The 15,218-nt window shown below is 40.3% G+C and overlaps 2 protein-coding genes and 1 pseudogene across 2 annotated transcripts in view; all 3 read right to left on the reverse strand.

The window, feature by feature from the left end:
• Positions 1–626: 626 nt before the first annotated feature.
• LOC149110309 (kelch-like protein 25) lies at positions 627–5,083 on the reverse strand. Its single transcript, XM_089291671.1, has one exon. It carries the CDS (start codon positions 4,867–4,869, stop codon positions 3,028–3,030), a length of 1,842 nt encoding a protein of 613 aa, XP_089147797.1. The 5' UTR covers positions 4,870–5,083; the 3' UTR covers positions 627–3,027.
• A 220-nt stretch (positions 5,084–5,303) lies between these two features.
• LOC149110310 (kelch-like protein 7) lies at positions 5,304–8,845 on the reverse strand (annotated as a pseudogene).
• A 1,200-nt stretch (positions 8,846–10,045) lies between these two features.
• Positions 10,046–15,218, reverse strand: part of LOC110061001 (ubiquitin carboxyl-terminal hydrolase 34-like) — a 48,711-nt gene continuing 43,538 nt past the window's right edge. The window contains exons 65-71 of the mRNA XM_089291658.1: positions 14,594–14,718; positions 14,194–14,317; positions 13,533–13,618; positions 13,388–13,444; positions 12,949–13,032; positions 12,642–12,776; positions 10,046–11,418 (exon numbers count right to left, since the gene is read on the reverse strand). Coding sequence (XP_089147784.1) covers positions 10,873–11,418; positions 12,642–12,776; positions 12,949–13,032; positions 13,388–13,444; positions 13,533–13,618; positions 14,194–14,317; positions 14,594–14,718 — 1,157 coding nt within the window. The 3' untranslated portion in view covers positions 10,046–10,872. The remainder of the gene's footprint in view (positions 11,419–12,641; positions 12,777–12,948; positions 13,033–13,387; positions 13,445–13,532; positions 13,619–14,193; positions 14,318–14,593; positions 14,719–15,218) is intronic.

Consider the following 15,218-nt stretch of genomic DNA (forward strand, 5'->3'; position numbering starts at 1 on the left):
GTGATTTCTTCAATCTTTATTGTAGTTGATTAGTAGATTCTGAAGGCTTGGAAGAACTAATACGCAATACTGACGCTGATCACAGCTGAAGTCGAAACCTAAAATTCTAGTTCTAAAACGAACTATTCGTGAGCTGTCATATAGAAGCTACATGCAGGAAACCACAGAGAAACAGAAAAATAATCAGCTATGGCCGATAATCACGCATTGTCCAATGTCACGCATTCTTTATCAATCACGGGCTGTTCGTGTCACGCAACTAAACTAGGACTGTTTATCACAACTGGATAGACCTTTTGAAGCTTAATTGATTTTGATCCACAACACGCTTGTACATGAAGGAACGTTATTGTCTCTTGGTGTCTTCTCCTACACCTGACATGATCTCAAGGGAGGATGGGTAGCCTTCACCGCCTGAAGGCAGTCGTTTTATCCCAAAAAACGGCTGCGGAAAAGACAAGGGGGAGGTGTGGGGGGTACTTCCGTAAATTTAAGGTAGGTGTGTGCCTCAAAGGGTCTTAAACCCTGACCCTATTTAGAGCTGAAGCAAATGAAAATAAATACCCTATTCAAGGCCCGAATCTGAAAAATGATACCCTTTTCAAGGGAAAAACAGAAACTAAGAATGGCATGAAAGGGTCAACTTTATTTTGTTTCTGTAACATTGGAAGTTTACAAATAATTCAGTTTAAACGGATCATTTGTTTCTCGTTTAGCTCGACATTTTTGCTGATACAGTTTAGGTATTGTTTCTAAGGATCACAACCGTAATACAATGCCAACAAAGGCAAAAATGATACCCTATTTAAGGATCAAGAACTTCAAAAACCCTGTAGCTTCCCTATCCTGTGGAATGTACCTATATAGCCCAGGGGGTCTCAAGGTAACTTGTTTTAATCCTCCTACCCCTCCCATATAAACTTTCACAGATTGTTTGGTTTACCAAGTTATTCAAGAATCCAAAGTGGTTTCTGTAGGTCTTCTTAAAATTCCTGGGGTATTAGAGCTCCCACTTTAAATCCCAGAGAAATAATCCCAAAAGCCACCCTAAAATGCACTAACCTGAGATATCTTGCAATTCTACCGACATCAACTGGACCATGTACCAAGCATTTTCACTGAGCTTTTTGACAGTCTTCCCTTAATCAGATCAATATAAGGGAAGTAATACTCTAGTAATTGGAAATGGATTGAAGTTTGGTATAACATCATTTTTAAGGCAATCAATATTTCCATGGAAACGATAAACAAAAAAATTGAAAATTTGTAAAACATGAATTTTGCATGAACCAGATGTGATATGGAAAAGCACATACCAATGCCTTAAACTATGGTGTATTGGGCAAGTAGATTATATACAAGAATGAAAAAATTATGTGTTTTGATGCTATTACTTCAAATAATACCAAAATGCGTCTTAAAGTTATGTTTCGAGGCCGTGAAAATTTTGTAGGTTTTCGTTTAAGCAATCTCAAAAACGAAACTTTTTCTTAAGGTCCTCTCATTATAATTTTTGGGTAATTTTTGATTTTTAGCGTTTCTTTAAAAGCTTGAAAACGGCTTGATAGATGTTTTTGAAACATTGACCACTAAAGCTTGATAATGCAGATAATTTTATCCCAAAGTTTTATTAACATAGATTCACTGGAACCCTTTCAAATTAAAAGATTAACAAAGGGGTGTATGAACAGATAAGAAAGTGGTGTTACAAATTTATGGTTTAAAAAATATGCTAAATTATGCTAATCATTGTGTATTGCATTCCTTTGTGATGCACAACAGAAAAAAATAGCGCCGTCAATGACAACACACTGTAACTGCTGCTGTTGGAATGCAGTAAACATTGATTCAATATTGTAGTATCATTTCGTTAATCGTGAATCGTAACGCAACCTTTTTTTGTCGGTTCAAGGCCCTCCTTCATTCACAAATTTGAAATTGTTCTAGTGTAGCAATAATAATAAAACTTTGGTATAAGACTGTTTGTATTATCATGCACACATTACTAATGTTTCAGAAAAATCTATCAAGCCATTTTTTAGATTTCCAAAAAAGTACTGAAAGTAAAAAATTACCCAAAAATTACAATGGAAGTGATCTCAAGAAAAAGTCTTGTTCTTGAGATCGCGAAAAAGAAAACCAACAAAACTCTAACAGCTTCAAAACATAACTTCAAGATGCATTTTGGTGTTATTTAAAGCAAATTGTCACCAAAATAGTGTTCAACTGTAGGTTATTTATTATGATGATGCAAAAAGTATGATTTGAAATGTTTTTGCGATTTACTACAGATCAATTACATGCAGAATTCTTTTGTTCTTGTATATTCTACCTGCCATACACCAGAGTTTATGGCACTGGTATAAGTATTAAAAAGTTGATTGAAAATGCTTGGCGTCAGGTCCATAAAATACTGTATCAAGACACCTTAATCTGATAAGACTTCACGATAATGAGTTATTTCATTATTCAACATCATTTTATTCTACCTTCAGTCGTCCTTTTAACTCATTGATTTATCCCTCTGAAGATATTTTGAATCAAAAAATTCATAACGTCAAGCAGATTGGGCTAACAAAAAAAATAAATAAACAACAGAGTTGCTCCCAATCTTGAAGCCGGTTCTCAGTCAAAAAAGTGTTTTGCAAGCGGTTACCAAGATCATTGTTATTTGTGTATAACGTTATACTAAAACTTTTAAAACTTACTCCCAAATACAAAAAGCATTCCAACTCCCCCTCCCCTCCCACTACCAACATGGTAAATTACATGTATACCTTTCTAGATGTGGTAACTTGTCATAACTAACTTTAATTAAAGAGAACTTAAGGAAGAATAATGGGTTCGCTACGGGAGAAAAATACCACCGGCAGTTATGAAATATACATGTATACACCAAACATTTGGCCAAGGTGAGAGGAGACTGATGTGAGAAATTTATGTACAGATCAGAGGAAAAATCAGGCAAATATGCTTCATGGTGTGCTATTGGTGATGCACCTCTTTACATTAAAGATATGGCACCTTTCATTGAAAATTAAGTGAAAAACCTTGGTAGGGTCTACCAAGAGTAAAGCTGGAACCTTGGCCTGGAAAACCAAACCATGGCAATTTCAGTGGCGGAAGTTTGTCGATCACTTTGTGTAGCCTTGCAGAACAAGCTCTAAATTTATTCTTCTCGTTTTCCTTGCTTGTTTCGAAAGATTTTACTGGTATATCTGATTTCTCTTTCCATATGTCCTGCTCAGAATCAAACGTTTCAACTGATAATACCCGTGACCATTTGCAAGAGGAGGGGCTGTAACTGACACCCCCCAAAACATACAGCCTTCCTTCACAGCAAACCATGCTTGCTGACATCCGAGGTACCTTGAGACTCGGCATCAGCTGCCATTCATTGGTTACAGGATTGTAAACCTCACATGTGTTGAGTGCTTCTCGGCCCTGACATCCACCTGCTATGTACACCATGCCATTCATGGCGGCACCAAAGGCATTATATCTAGCTTGATTGATAGGTGCAACTTCTTCCCATTCATCATCATCAGCACAAGGATCACATCTGTAAGTTGTTGACACAGATGCACCTCTTCTACAGTCTAATGTACCACCTATTAGGTAAAGGTATTTCTCATCAGTCACAACACAAGCATTCTGATGACTGATGAGTGGCTTATCCATTTTATAACTGCAGTTCTTTTCAGGATCATATCTGTACACATATGTCCCACCGTCTTTACTTTCATCACTGGCATACAACTGTCTCTTCAAAACTGTAGTACAAGTAAATGTGGTTGCAACTTGAAATGCAGCCCAGGAGTTAGTGGCAGGTGTGTAGCATTCCATTAAATTAGACCCACCCAGCTGGTCTGACCCCTGACAGGGGATGTAAATTTTACCTCCGCATTGGCTGGGATTGCTTCTATGATCATGCTGAAAAAGCATGTCTGACAGCTTGTACCACACATTTCGTTTTGGAGAGTAACACAAAGCCCTGCTTCCTCCGCAAACAAAGATTGCATCTGCGTTCATCTTCAGGCATTTCCTTGGTTGTTGTACAGTCTGCTCATCAGTGGCACTTGCCATTAATCTCATACCATCTAGCACAAAATGCAAGCACACATTGCTTTTAGCCACTAGTTCCTCCTTCACCAGTATGTTTAGTAGAAAGTCATGTGGTATTGATGCCAGACGGATTTGACGCAGTAAAGCAGGAAATTCAACTTCTCTTTCGCTTTTGTTGTTAGACACCCACTTAACAATTCCCCTGAAAACCTCTTCCTCAGCATTGACAGTGATGTCATCACTAGACACCCATTCCATGACTTGTTTTATGTCAAGACTCAGAAAATCATCTGTTTCTATCACGGCACTGAAATCTGAATTGATCATCTCACGGGCTTTTTCTTTCAACGCTGCACACTGATACTTGTCGGAAAAATAATAATTGAAAACACAGTTCTCAGTTGTCAAAATCTCCATCAAATACCTGCCCACCACTGTTTTCAGGCCTGGAAGAAGAAGATAATCTGCTGTTGCCATCAAATTGTGAGCGTTTTCTTCAGTAACCGAAACATTTCCAGTGTAAATGAACTGTAACACGTCTTCCATAACAGACGCCGTTGCTTCTTCAAGCTCTATTCTGATTAAATCTTCTTTGCTTTCTCTCATGTCGCTTGTCAGGAGTGAAAGGAAGAACGGGCTTGCTGCAGCTAAGACAGCTTTGTGAGCGGCAAATTCTTTGTCTTTTACCACCATTTTCACATCACAGAAAGTTTGGTTTCTCCTCAGGATATCTAAACGCTCGACAAGTTCTTGGCGACATTCAGAAGGATCTTCTGAGACCATGGGTTCAGCGAGGGCCTCCATGTTGGAATCTTGCCAAATCTTGTATGGCACAAGAGCCTCGACTTCGATTAAAAGACAATAAGTCACGCAAATCCATCATCACGCAACAAAAACTCATGCTAAAAGCCACAGATACCCAAGCGTGATATAAGAGTTCGTACGGAGAATTAGGAGCTGAAATATAAGATCAGAGTTCGTCTGTAGATTAGGAGATGAAATTGAAATCGATCAATGTATGGTTAATTTACCGAATAAAGACTCTAGAACATTCAGGAGTATCATTTCTTGTGATCTTCGCGAGTTTAAACGAGATTTGAGCGAATTTGGTTATTGCATGAATTACCCACTGTGTTATAATAATAGATTCTCTTATCATAACACTGTGGGGTAAACAACCAAAATTTGCTCAAATGAATCTGAAAAATATGTGGTACTAATTCGAGAAGGCTAGAAAATTATACCAGGCTAAGAATAAATATTTATTAAAAACAACCACCTTGGTAACAGCACTGGGTGTGAAGTGACAGTATTGTTCCTTATTGAGAAGTAATTTCATCTCACACGAAGTTCATTTGGGTTAACCTGAGCATAGCATTGGCACAACTTGGTTTCGGATGTAAGGTTTAATTTAAGATAAATATTCAAAAAGGACAACTTGATCAATTTGAACAGCTGTACAGACAAGCTTTACGGACAAGTCAAAAATAGCAAACAGCAAATGTTATTATTTTGTTTTCCTTTTTTGTTACAACTTATGTTCTTAGTGAATTTACAATGTGGGTAATGCCACATTTTTCTTTTTGTTGTTGCATTAATCTACAAATATGAAATGATATGAAATGAATAATCCAAGATTGGCTCATCCTAAGCACTTCTGTCACATTTAAATTGTACAAATGGCGCTCAAAATCTAATGAAACTTTACAGAAATTATTTTGTATCATATTATTCTACTCTCATTAATTTTTTGTATAATTATCGCCATTTCTTTTAGTCCCTCAGAAGATATTTTGTGCACAAAAATTAACAGCATGTAGACTGTGCTGTTTAACCTCAGAGTTGTACTTTGTAGACTCATTATTCACCCATCAAGTTGAAGCAAAGGAAATAATAACCGATGAAAGTGTTTGGATATCCACCCAGCATGCAAAGAAAGTCATGTCTGATAGCCTCAGGGGAGTCTAGTGGATTTTTCAGTCAAGCTAGCGGATTCTGGCATCACTTTCACTGATGGGGAAGCTAAGTTTCTTGGCAAACGTTTTGAGGAAATTCAACTAATACACTGAAGTAGTTAGAGATTAACTTCTTGGGGCTCAGGTAAGAATGATATTCGGGCTGGTACACAGTTATACAAACTTGAAGACTAGTTTTCTTTGCATGTTGGATATCTGATCTAATTAGCATTTCGATTATTTCCATTTCATTTCTGTCTTTTTTCCCTAGCTTTAGTTTTGATTGACAAGATACATCATTCAAACACCTGAGACCATTTTTGACTACATTTCCAAACACCTTAAGGTTCGTCAAAAATACTGCGCTGCACGTGGTACTTTCAACTTTCTTCTCATTGTTTGGAAATGTGTTCAAAAACAGCCTTTTCATATTTGACATATTAAGTAAGACATGTTGTGAGTCAACAAAGTGTGAGACTGTTGTTATCTAATGAATGATTTTACACAAAAACTTTGAAAAAATACTATTTCAGGAACACACAGACTTCCATCCCCTTCCTAATCTGGCTGCTCTTAACCCAATGTTAAACAAAATACCTATGGGGAGCAATTTCTGCCAAAAATGCAAATTGCTAGAGTTAAACACTTCATATTGTTAATTCTAACAACAAATCGTAAGTTATAAATGCTTCAGTTGCCATGGTGAAATGATCAATAATAATTAGTGCTAAGCATCAATCACTACTGTTGTTGTCTCAAATGACATTGTACATTGTAAGACTCCAATCGATAGAGCTAAATGTCAATCGCTAGTATTCTTAGGAAGATCAATAGTGCTAGATGTCAGTCATTCTTAAGTAAAACTAAAAAACAAAACTTGATTGGAAAAACATCATGCTACAAGATGTGCCATTCATGCAGCTTCTATAAATGAAAGATAATGGTGCTTTTCATTAAAGTTATTGCACCTAAAAACAAAGCAAGCCTCACACTGCTAAAACATGCCGAGAGATGGCTACTTATTTAATGGCTCAAGTTTGTCAATCACCTCTTTGCAAAGTCTTGCAGAACAAGCTTTAAATATATTCTTCTGCTTTTCTTCCTTGCTTGTTTCAAAGCGATCAACTGGTATAACTGATCTCTCTCTCCATTCATTTTGCTCTGCATCAAATATTTCAACTGATAATACCCGTGACAATCTGCCAGTGGAGGGAATTGCACCTCCCAAAACATACAGTGTTCCTTCATGGCACACCATGCTTGCTGACATCCGAGGTACCTTGAGACTTGCCATCAGCTGCCATTCATTGGTTACAGGACTGTAAACCTCACATGTTCCGAGTGCTACTGCTTGGCCCCGACGTCCACCTGCTATGTACACCTTGCCATTCATGGCAGCACCAAAGGCATTGTATCTAGCTTGATTGATAGGAGCAACTTCTTCCCACTCATGATCATCAGCACTAGGATCACATCTGTATGTTGTTGACAAGGATGTACCTCCAATGTAGTTTGATCTACCACCTACTAGGTAAATATATTTATTATCAGTCACAACGCAACTGCCAAAAAGATTAGTGTGTGGCTTCTTTAGTTTATTACAACAGTCCTTTTCAGGATTATATCTGTATATCTCATTACCCTCCCATGTTTCTTCAGTTGCATACAAGTGTCCCTTCAAAACTGCAGTACTGGTAAATGTGGTTGCAGCTTGAAATGCACCCCAAGAAAGTTGTTGGCAGGTGTGTAGAATTCTATTAATTTAGACAAATCCAGTCCATCTAAGTCCTGACTGGACATGTAAATTTTACCCCTACATTGACTTGGATTGCTTCTATGCTTGTGCTGAAAAGGTTTGTCTGACAACTTGTACCACACATTTTGTTTTGGAATGTAATTAAAAGACCTTCTTCCTCCACAAATAAATATTGCAGCTATGTTCCTCTCCAGGCATTTCCTTGGTTGTTGAACAACCTGTTCATCAGTGGTACTTGCCATTAATCTCAGACCATTTAACACAAAATTTAAGCACACATTGTTTGCAGAAACAAGATCCTCCTTCACCAGTTTGTTTAGTAGAAAGTCATGTGGTATTGATACCAGACGGACTTGCTGCAGTAAAGCAGGAAAATCAACTTCTCTTTCGCTTCTGTTGTGAGACACCCACTTCAATATTCCCTTGAAAACCTCTTCCTCAGCATTAACAGTGATGTCATCACTGGACACCCATTCCATGACTTGCTTTGTGTCAAGACTCAGAAAATCATCTGTTGCCATGATCGCACGGAAATTTGAATTGATCATCTCGCGGGCTTTTCCTTTCAAATACATGCACTGATACTTATCGGCAAAATAATAATTGAAAACACAGTTCTCTATTGTCAAAATATGCGTCAAGTACCTGCCCACCACTGCTTTCAGGCCTGGAAGAAGAAGATAATCTGCTGTTGCCATCAAATTGTGAGCGTTTTCTTCAGTAACCGAAACATTTCCAGTGTAAACGTACTGTAACGCGTCTTCCATAACAGACGCCGTTGCTTCTTCAAGCTCTATTCTGATTAAATGTTCTTTGCTTTCTCTCATGTCGCTTGTCAGAAGTGAAAGGAAGAACGGGCTTGCTGCAGCTAACACTGCTTTGTGAGCGGCAAGTTCTTTGTCTTTCACCACCACTTTCACATCGCAGAAACTTTGGTTTCTTCTCAGGATATCTAAACGTTCGACAAGTTCTTGGCGACATTCAGAGGGATCTGCAGACACCATGGGTTGAGAGAGTGCCTCCATGTTGAACTCCTGTAGTTTTAAGTTACGAGCCTCGATTTCGATATTGATTCAGTCACGCAACTCTTTTTATCACGCAACCCAAACTCACGCTAAAGCGATTGAGCGTAGCGAAATCGAGAGCATCTTCGTTTTGTATTTCCTCAGGAGTCCTGATTTCCTTCTATGATTTTCTGTGTAAGTTCTATGGATCATTAGAGTTACTATTAGTCAACTTTCATCTGGAAACGCGTTCTCGTCAAAAGGCATCTTCGGGCGAAGTTCAGAATAACCAAGGCAAGCTGTTGGCTTTATTATCATAGTACACTCCGGGGGCTTACAAGTTCAAACGACGGTACGCAGTTTTAAAATAAGTTGTCTGATATTTGGAAGAGAATTTAAGGAATAATTTAATAGGAGGCGTTTTTCAATGCAATAGCGACGATTTTCATCCACGCGATTCAGATATTGCGATTGTTTCTTTTCTTTTTTTTGTTTTTTGTTTTTGTTTTTGTTTTTGTTTTTTTTTTTATATCCTAGCAGTATCGGTAGTTCATCTTGGTGTTCATTTGGGTGCGGGTAGTTTTGAAAACAACTGAACCGTGGTTTATAAGTAACTACATAAAATATCTCTGAACACCTTTAAGCGCAAGCTAGTTCTGGAGGGTGCCGAGGCTCGACTGCCAGCCGCTGTTCCGCAAAGGAGTCCGCGCTGCTCCCCTCTTCTCGGGAATGGAGATCAGACTCGAGAGAACGGATACTTTACTGTGGGAGGAAATGTTCCTGGAAATGAGGAAGAGGTGACCACGGGGAGAAGGGTGGGACAAAACACCGGAGACGCCTGTCCCTCTGGGCCGGAAAAAGGTTACTCCGGCTTATGTCTGCTATTCTTAAGCAGGAGCCGTCTCTTTTGATATACTTCAGCGGGCTATCAGGCAATTCGTATAGAAGGACTAATTCAGTCGGCGCTAGTCACCAGGATTACGTGACCAGAGATACGTGACGCGAGATTAACAGCTCTGTAAGCACTAAGCACAGCGCAATAGTGAAATTCCAGCCTCCCCATTCAAGCTCATTCGAAGGGAGTCGAAGACTAGGCTGGTCGGAAGGGGAACCCTAGGAACCCCTAGGAGAAGAAAACTCTGATTCCCAACCCGGGCAGATGGAGCTTGTGAGCGTGCACGATTCGGGTTAATCATCCGCTCCAGTTACAGAAACCACAAGCGCTCGAGACAATCCGACAAACACGTAAAGCAGCACAAAATAACTCCTTTTTCATAGAAAGTTTATTGTGTTCATCTAAATCTACGTTAAAGACCCCACATTGGAACTTATATGAAGTCGACACATTCCTTTGACTTCCCTGAGAGAAGAAACGAAAGAAAAAAATGCACAACTTCAATCACCTTTACAGTAATGGTCGATCATTAATACACCCGTGAAGCAGAAACCTTTCATTAGCTAGGGCTCAAATAGGGGTAGTAGAAATACTGTTTTCCAGTTTATTACTACCATTAAATAGGGCTTTGTTACAGGACTGGTGGCCGGTTAACTAGCCGAGGCAAATTTTGTCTCGCTTTATTCTGGAAATATTTCTATTTTCCTTCTAGCAAGTTTTTAAGTCGAAAAATCCTTCAGTTTGGCAGCCGGAAAGAGGTGTTCAAAGGGAGACATCGGCCAGCCCAGCCTGTTATCTTAGACGAACAAAACGGAATGTGGTAGGACAACTTTAACCAGGCCAGCTCGCTTACTAGGTTCACATAGAGACGCCCTAACATTATTGACGGCATATCAATGGATCAAATGGCACCTAGTACCAAACAAAACAAGAGTACAAATCGTGGACGCTTTCCACGAAGCACCTCACTAAAGTCAATTTCTTCTGAACTAAAACCAAATCTGCCTGTACTTTTTCTTTTTCTACACTTCAGTTCACAGTCTCGACTGTTTCACACTCTATCCTGCCGCGGGCGTAAACCACGCACAGCCGAGATGTAAAACTTCTCGATTTCTTGCGCATCTATGTTCTCCCCTCCGTTAGATGTGCCTACTTCAATTCTTGATGTGCATTCTGTGTTTATTTTACTTCCAACAGCTACGCCGGTACTTTAGTGATGGTGCTCTGAATGGCCTTAACAAGGGAATCCACCCAGTCAGTGGGCGGTCTTGCACCCCATATCGATCCAGTCTTTTGAGACTGTTTCTGAGAGCTTTCTTGGGCTTTTTCTTTCTTTGCTGTAGCACTGCTCTCATCCTTACTTGTTCCTGGTTTATCGGATGGTGACGTCACTGCTTTAGCAGCACCCTGCTCCTCGCCATCAAGGGTTCGTCGTCTCTTCTTTAGAGGCCCGTCATCTCCGTCTGCTTTGGCTGTCGATGACTCTTCCGTCTCCTTCCCTTTCTCCTTCTCGTCCTTGTCCTTCTCTTTGTCCTTGTTCTTTTCCTTCTCCTCCTTCTCCTGGTGCTGATCAGGAGGGTGCTGTTCAGACTCAGTAGGCGGACGTGATTTGCTCTCCAGTTTCTTGGCCTGGTACTTGCGGCACACCACCAGCAGCTCGCCAAGACTTGGGTGCAGCAGCGCGCTGACATCAGACTTCTGCGGCGGTCGCACAGAGAACAGTAGAGACATCGCTCGTAGCTCCTATGGCGAATTAAATAACTTCATTTAGTTAGAGAGGATGGGCGATATATCATGTCAGGTTTGTAAAGTATTGAGCTACTTCCCCAAAATAATTCAAAATAGCAGCTTTCTAATGGCGAAAATCACTAGCGAAGTTATTATCGAAACAAAAAAGAACGAGCTTGGTTAGGATTGACCGGGATTAGGAACGACTAACTTGAAAACTCAGGGCTCGAAATTGCGACGCACTGGTCGCACCGCGACCAAAAATTGAGCACTGGCGACTCCCGTTTTGTCCGATAACTAAAGAAAGCAACGGCACAACTTTTGTTTTTAAATCTTTATATTAGGAAATCAATCGAATATGGTAGCTAGTTTACAACTCACCTTTCCGTCCCCGGTAAGATAATGTCTGAATATTACAAGTTAATCGAAAAAATTGAATGTATTTCGACACGTCGATACTGCGTTCACGGCGCGCCATATTGTTTCAGCGGCTTCTTCCGAAACTGGGATGGCAGGCGCACTTCACCATGTGCTTTTCATTTGCCGCGAAAATGGCGGCAGATCCCAATCAGTTGAAGGAACTACGTGAGTTTTTACGTGCGAGGAATGAAGATTCAAGCATGGCGTTGTTTGTCGGCAGCGAAAGGCATCGAGGGAAGCAAGTCGAAAATAAAGAACGGCATTTCGAAGAAGTAGGAAAGGGAAAATACGCAAGGACTCCTGTTTGTCTCACAATGAAAACCACGGACTTGAAACGTTTTATGCTTCGCCTCATTTAAAATGACTATGGAGACAACCGTCACCTTCGGACCAGAGACATATCACCTGAGAACAACAGTAGCTTTATAACTTAGTGTTACTCGTGTTGTTTTGAATTGTTTTCGCTCTTCAATTGCGACTTTTCTTGCATGCGAAGTGACGTAAAAATCGTGTTCTTGTGTAAGTTATATATAAAATAAGTTGGCGACAAAATTTACGATCTGGCGACCAAAATTTTTCCGTTAGTCGCCAGCTGGCTCCCGAACGAAAAAGTTAATTTCGAGCCCTGAAACTATTTCAGCAACCTCTCTTCTTCACATATCTCCTTTATGTAGCTCTAAGAAAAGATCGCTTGTTACACCTTCCTGAAAGGAATCCACGTTCTTAGTTTGCAACGCGAAAGCAGGCATTGTGAGGGTATGGGCTACGCAAGTTTAAAATGAGCTAACGTGGTCGTGAAGGCCTAACTAAAAGCTTACCGCAGTCAGCCTCTTGGCTATTGCACAGAGTTCGGCATCACTAGCTTTCTCCGCTGCTGGTTTATCAGCAATCACCGTTGCCACGAGTGTTTGCACCAAGTTATTCCACTGGTTGACCAGCACCTGAGTCGATACCTGCGGGAGGGGGTAAGGATAATATCACGAAACTTTGATACTACTAAGGCAAAGTTAAGAAAGAGAACACCAAGATATATATATATTTTTTCTTCTTCCGGGACAGTTAGGCTACTGATAAGCTGTAAGACTCCAGATAGGAAGCTACTGGGCATAATTCACTCAATCCTACCCTCGGAAAGAAACAGCAAAGGAAGGTGTAGATGTCTCGCACATTGAGACTTTCTCGTTCATCCAGTAAGATCAGGTCCACGTACTAAATAAACAACAAAAATATTTTACAAAAAAAATTAAAGCTTCATGTATCTAACGGTCAGAAGTAGGGACGCAAACTATCTTCCTATGTACTTCGCCCTGGGATATATTTTGCCGTTTTTTTAACCGTTCAAAATTTGTTTTATATTTGCTATTTTGCAAGGGATTTTATTCACTCAATTTTATGTTCCAAAAAGAAATCTTAAACAGTTCTCTACTCGCAAAAACTGAAGGTCTACTGTCGCAATTATAAAGGTGCTCTCGAGCTCAAGATGTGTAAGGCTGACAATCGCAGTTATTTAAGGCATTATTAAATAATTACGAACTATGTTAAGTACTACTTAACTGACACTCACCTCTAAGAACTCGGGCTGTTGACAAAGCTGCTGGAGGTAACTCTTGTATTTGGCATTCTACAAAGAAATAGTTGGTATCAGCACAGGAAAGCCACGCCAACCGAATGCCTGGCAATCCTGTGCTAAATAATAAACATTTACATACATCACCAGCCTTCTGATACACTTCCATCCAGAGCTTACTGAAGAACGTGAAGTGAAGAGGAATGGCTTCTACTGCTAAAAGACAACCTAAAACACAACAAAGTACAATAAATACCGATATCAACTGTAAATAAACTCTGAGAAAATGAACGCCTCTTTTTAGCCACGTGTAAAGATGGTGGGCTTGCTTTGTTAAAAGACGTAAGGCGAAAGGCAACTAGCCGTCTTTTGAGCCAGTGTTCCCTCGACAGCTGACTCTGTTGACTGGCCGGCAATCCATTGCTCCACGAACGAGGAAAATAGCCACATTGGAGCGTTTTCACAAACGTCAAGGCATGACGGCCAAACAATAAATTTTCCCTCCTTTGGGAAATGAGTTATATTGTTATGCAAGAATTTCTTATTGCGTACGCGTTTTAGGAACATCAACATGGCCGCCGTAAAAACGCTCTTTTATAGAAACTTCAAAGCTGATTTCCATGACTATTAAGATTTAAAATATACATTACAGCAGTCCGTTCCGAAGCGTGAAGAGAACGACCGGCAGTACCACTATGGCAAAACTCATACTTGTTTCCTTGTTGTTGCTGTTTTTTTTCTCTTCTTTGTCGTTTTGTTGTTGTGCTTTACGCAAATAATAGCAGGACAGCACAAACACTTACTGCAAGCGATGACTTGATCGGCCACCCTGTCGTGATTGAAGCCAAACCGCAGCAGTTTATCGACAAAGTGATGGTAAGGTTGAAAGTACTCTGTAACTGCCGCGTCATACGACTCCTCCACACCCTGTTAATACAACGCACACATGCCAGTGTATGTTAATCTAACGTATTTTTTAGAACTACTCCGCACGGGGACACCGCCTGTAATGATACACTAAGTCGTTTTCCTGGCTAGGCACGTGATTACACCTAGCTACCCACGTGACTACACTAAGCTATACATGTGATTACATTTGGCCACACACGTGACTAAACTTGACTACACACGCGACTGCAATTAGCTACACACGTGACTACATGACTTGGCTTATGTCGTTCTGTCTTATATACAAGAAGTTACCTTTGGCGAGTCCAGGAATGACGGATGAAGGAACATGTTGAGCTCAGGCACAGCGGGACGCACCACAGACTTGCTGCTAACGATCACTTTGGAGTGACGGCGAGGAAAGTACGGACCAAGAAGCCCTGAAAATATACACATCACGATTAACACCAAACGTAAAGCTCTAAATCGTTTTATTCACTTTTATAGTGTGAAAAATCAGCTTTAAACACCGAGGCAACTTCAAGATAACAGCCTGCTATGTGAAAAGTAAAGCCTTTGAGTCCAGCACCGCTTGTAGCTCTCAGATCTCCACTCCGGGTTCTGTAACATGAGGAGGCTAAGATTATTGCTACCCCACCTCCCCCCTGGATGGGATGCTGGCATTCTGTCAAGTTTCCCCAACAAATTGCCAGTACACATTTAAACTCCGCGAGGGAGAGAGGCACTGTGACAGTATTTTAGTGTCTTGCCCAAGAATGCAACAGAATGACCCAGGAAAGGGATCGAACCCGGACCACTCGATGCAGAGTCCGGCGGTTCCGCACTGATCATAAGACCACCGCGCCTCCGGCAAGTTTACTAAGGGAGGAGAACACTAAAGAGATAATGAATATAAAAGAACCACAGAAGACTTAAAATT

This window comes from Orbicella faveolata, unplaced genomic scaffold, assembly GCF_042242905.1.
Source record: "Orbicella faveolata isolate gen_17 unplaced genomic scaffold, um_ofav_v1 contig_24, whole genome shotgun sequence".
Lineage (NCBI taxonomy): Eukaryota > Metazoa > Cnidaria > Anthozoa > Scleractinia > Merulinidae > Orbicella > Orbicella faveolata.

What these genes read in the sequence shown, in the direction of transcription:
- LOC149110309 (XM_089291671.1), bottom strand. Translation starts at nt 4,869, where the DNA reads ATGGAGGCCCTCGCTGAACCCATGGTCTCAGAAGATCCTTCTGAATGT.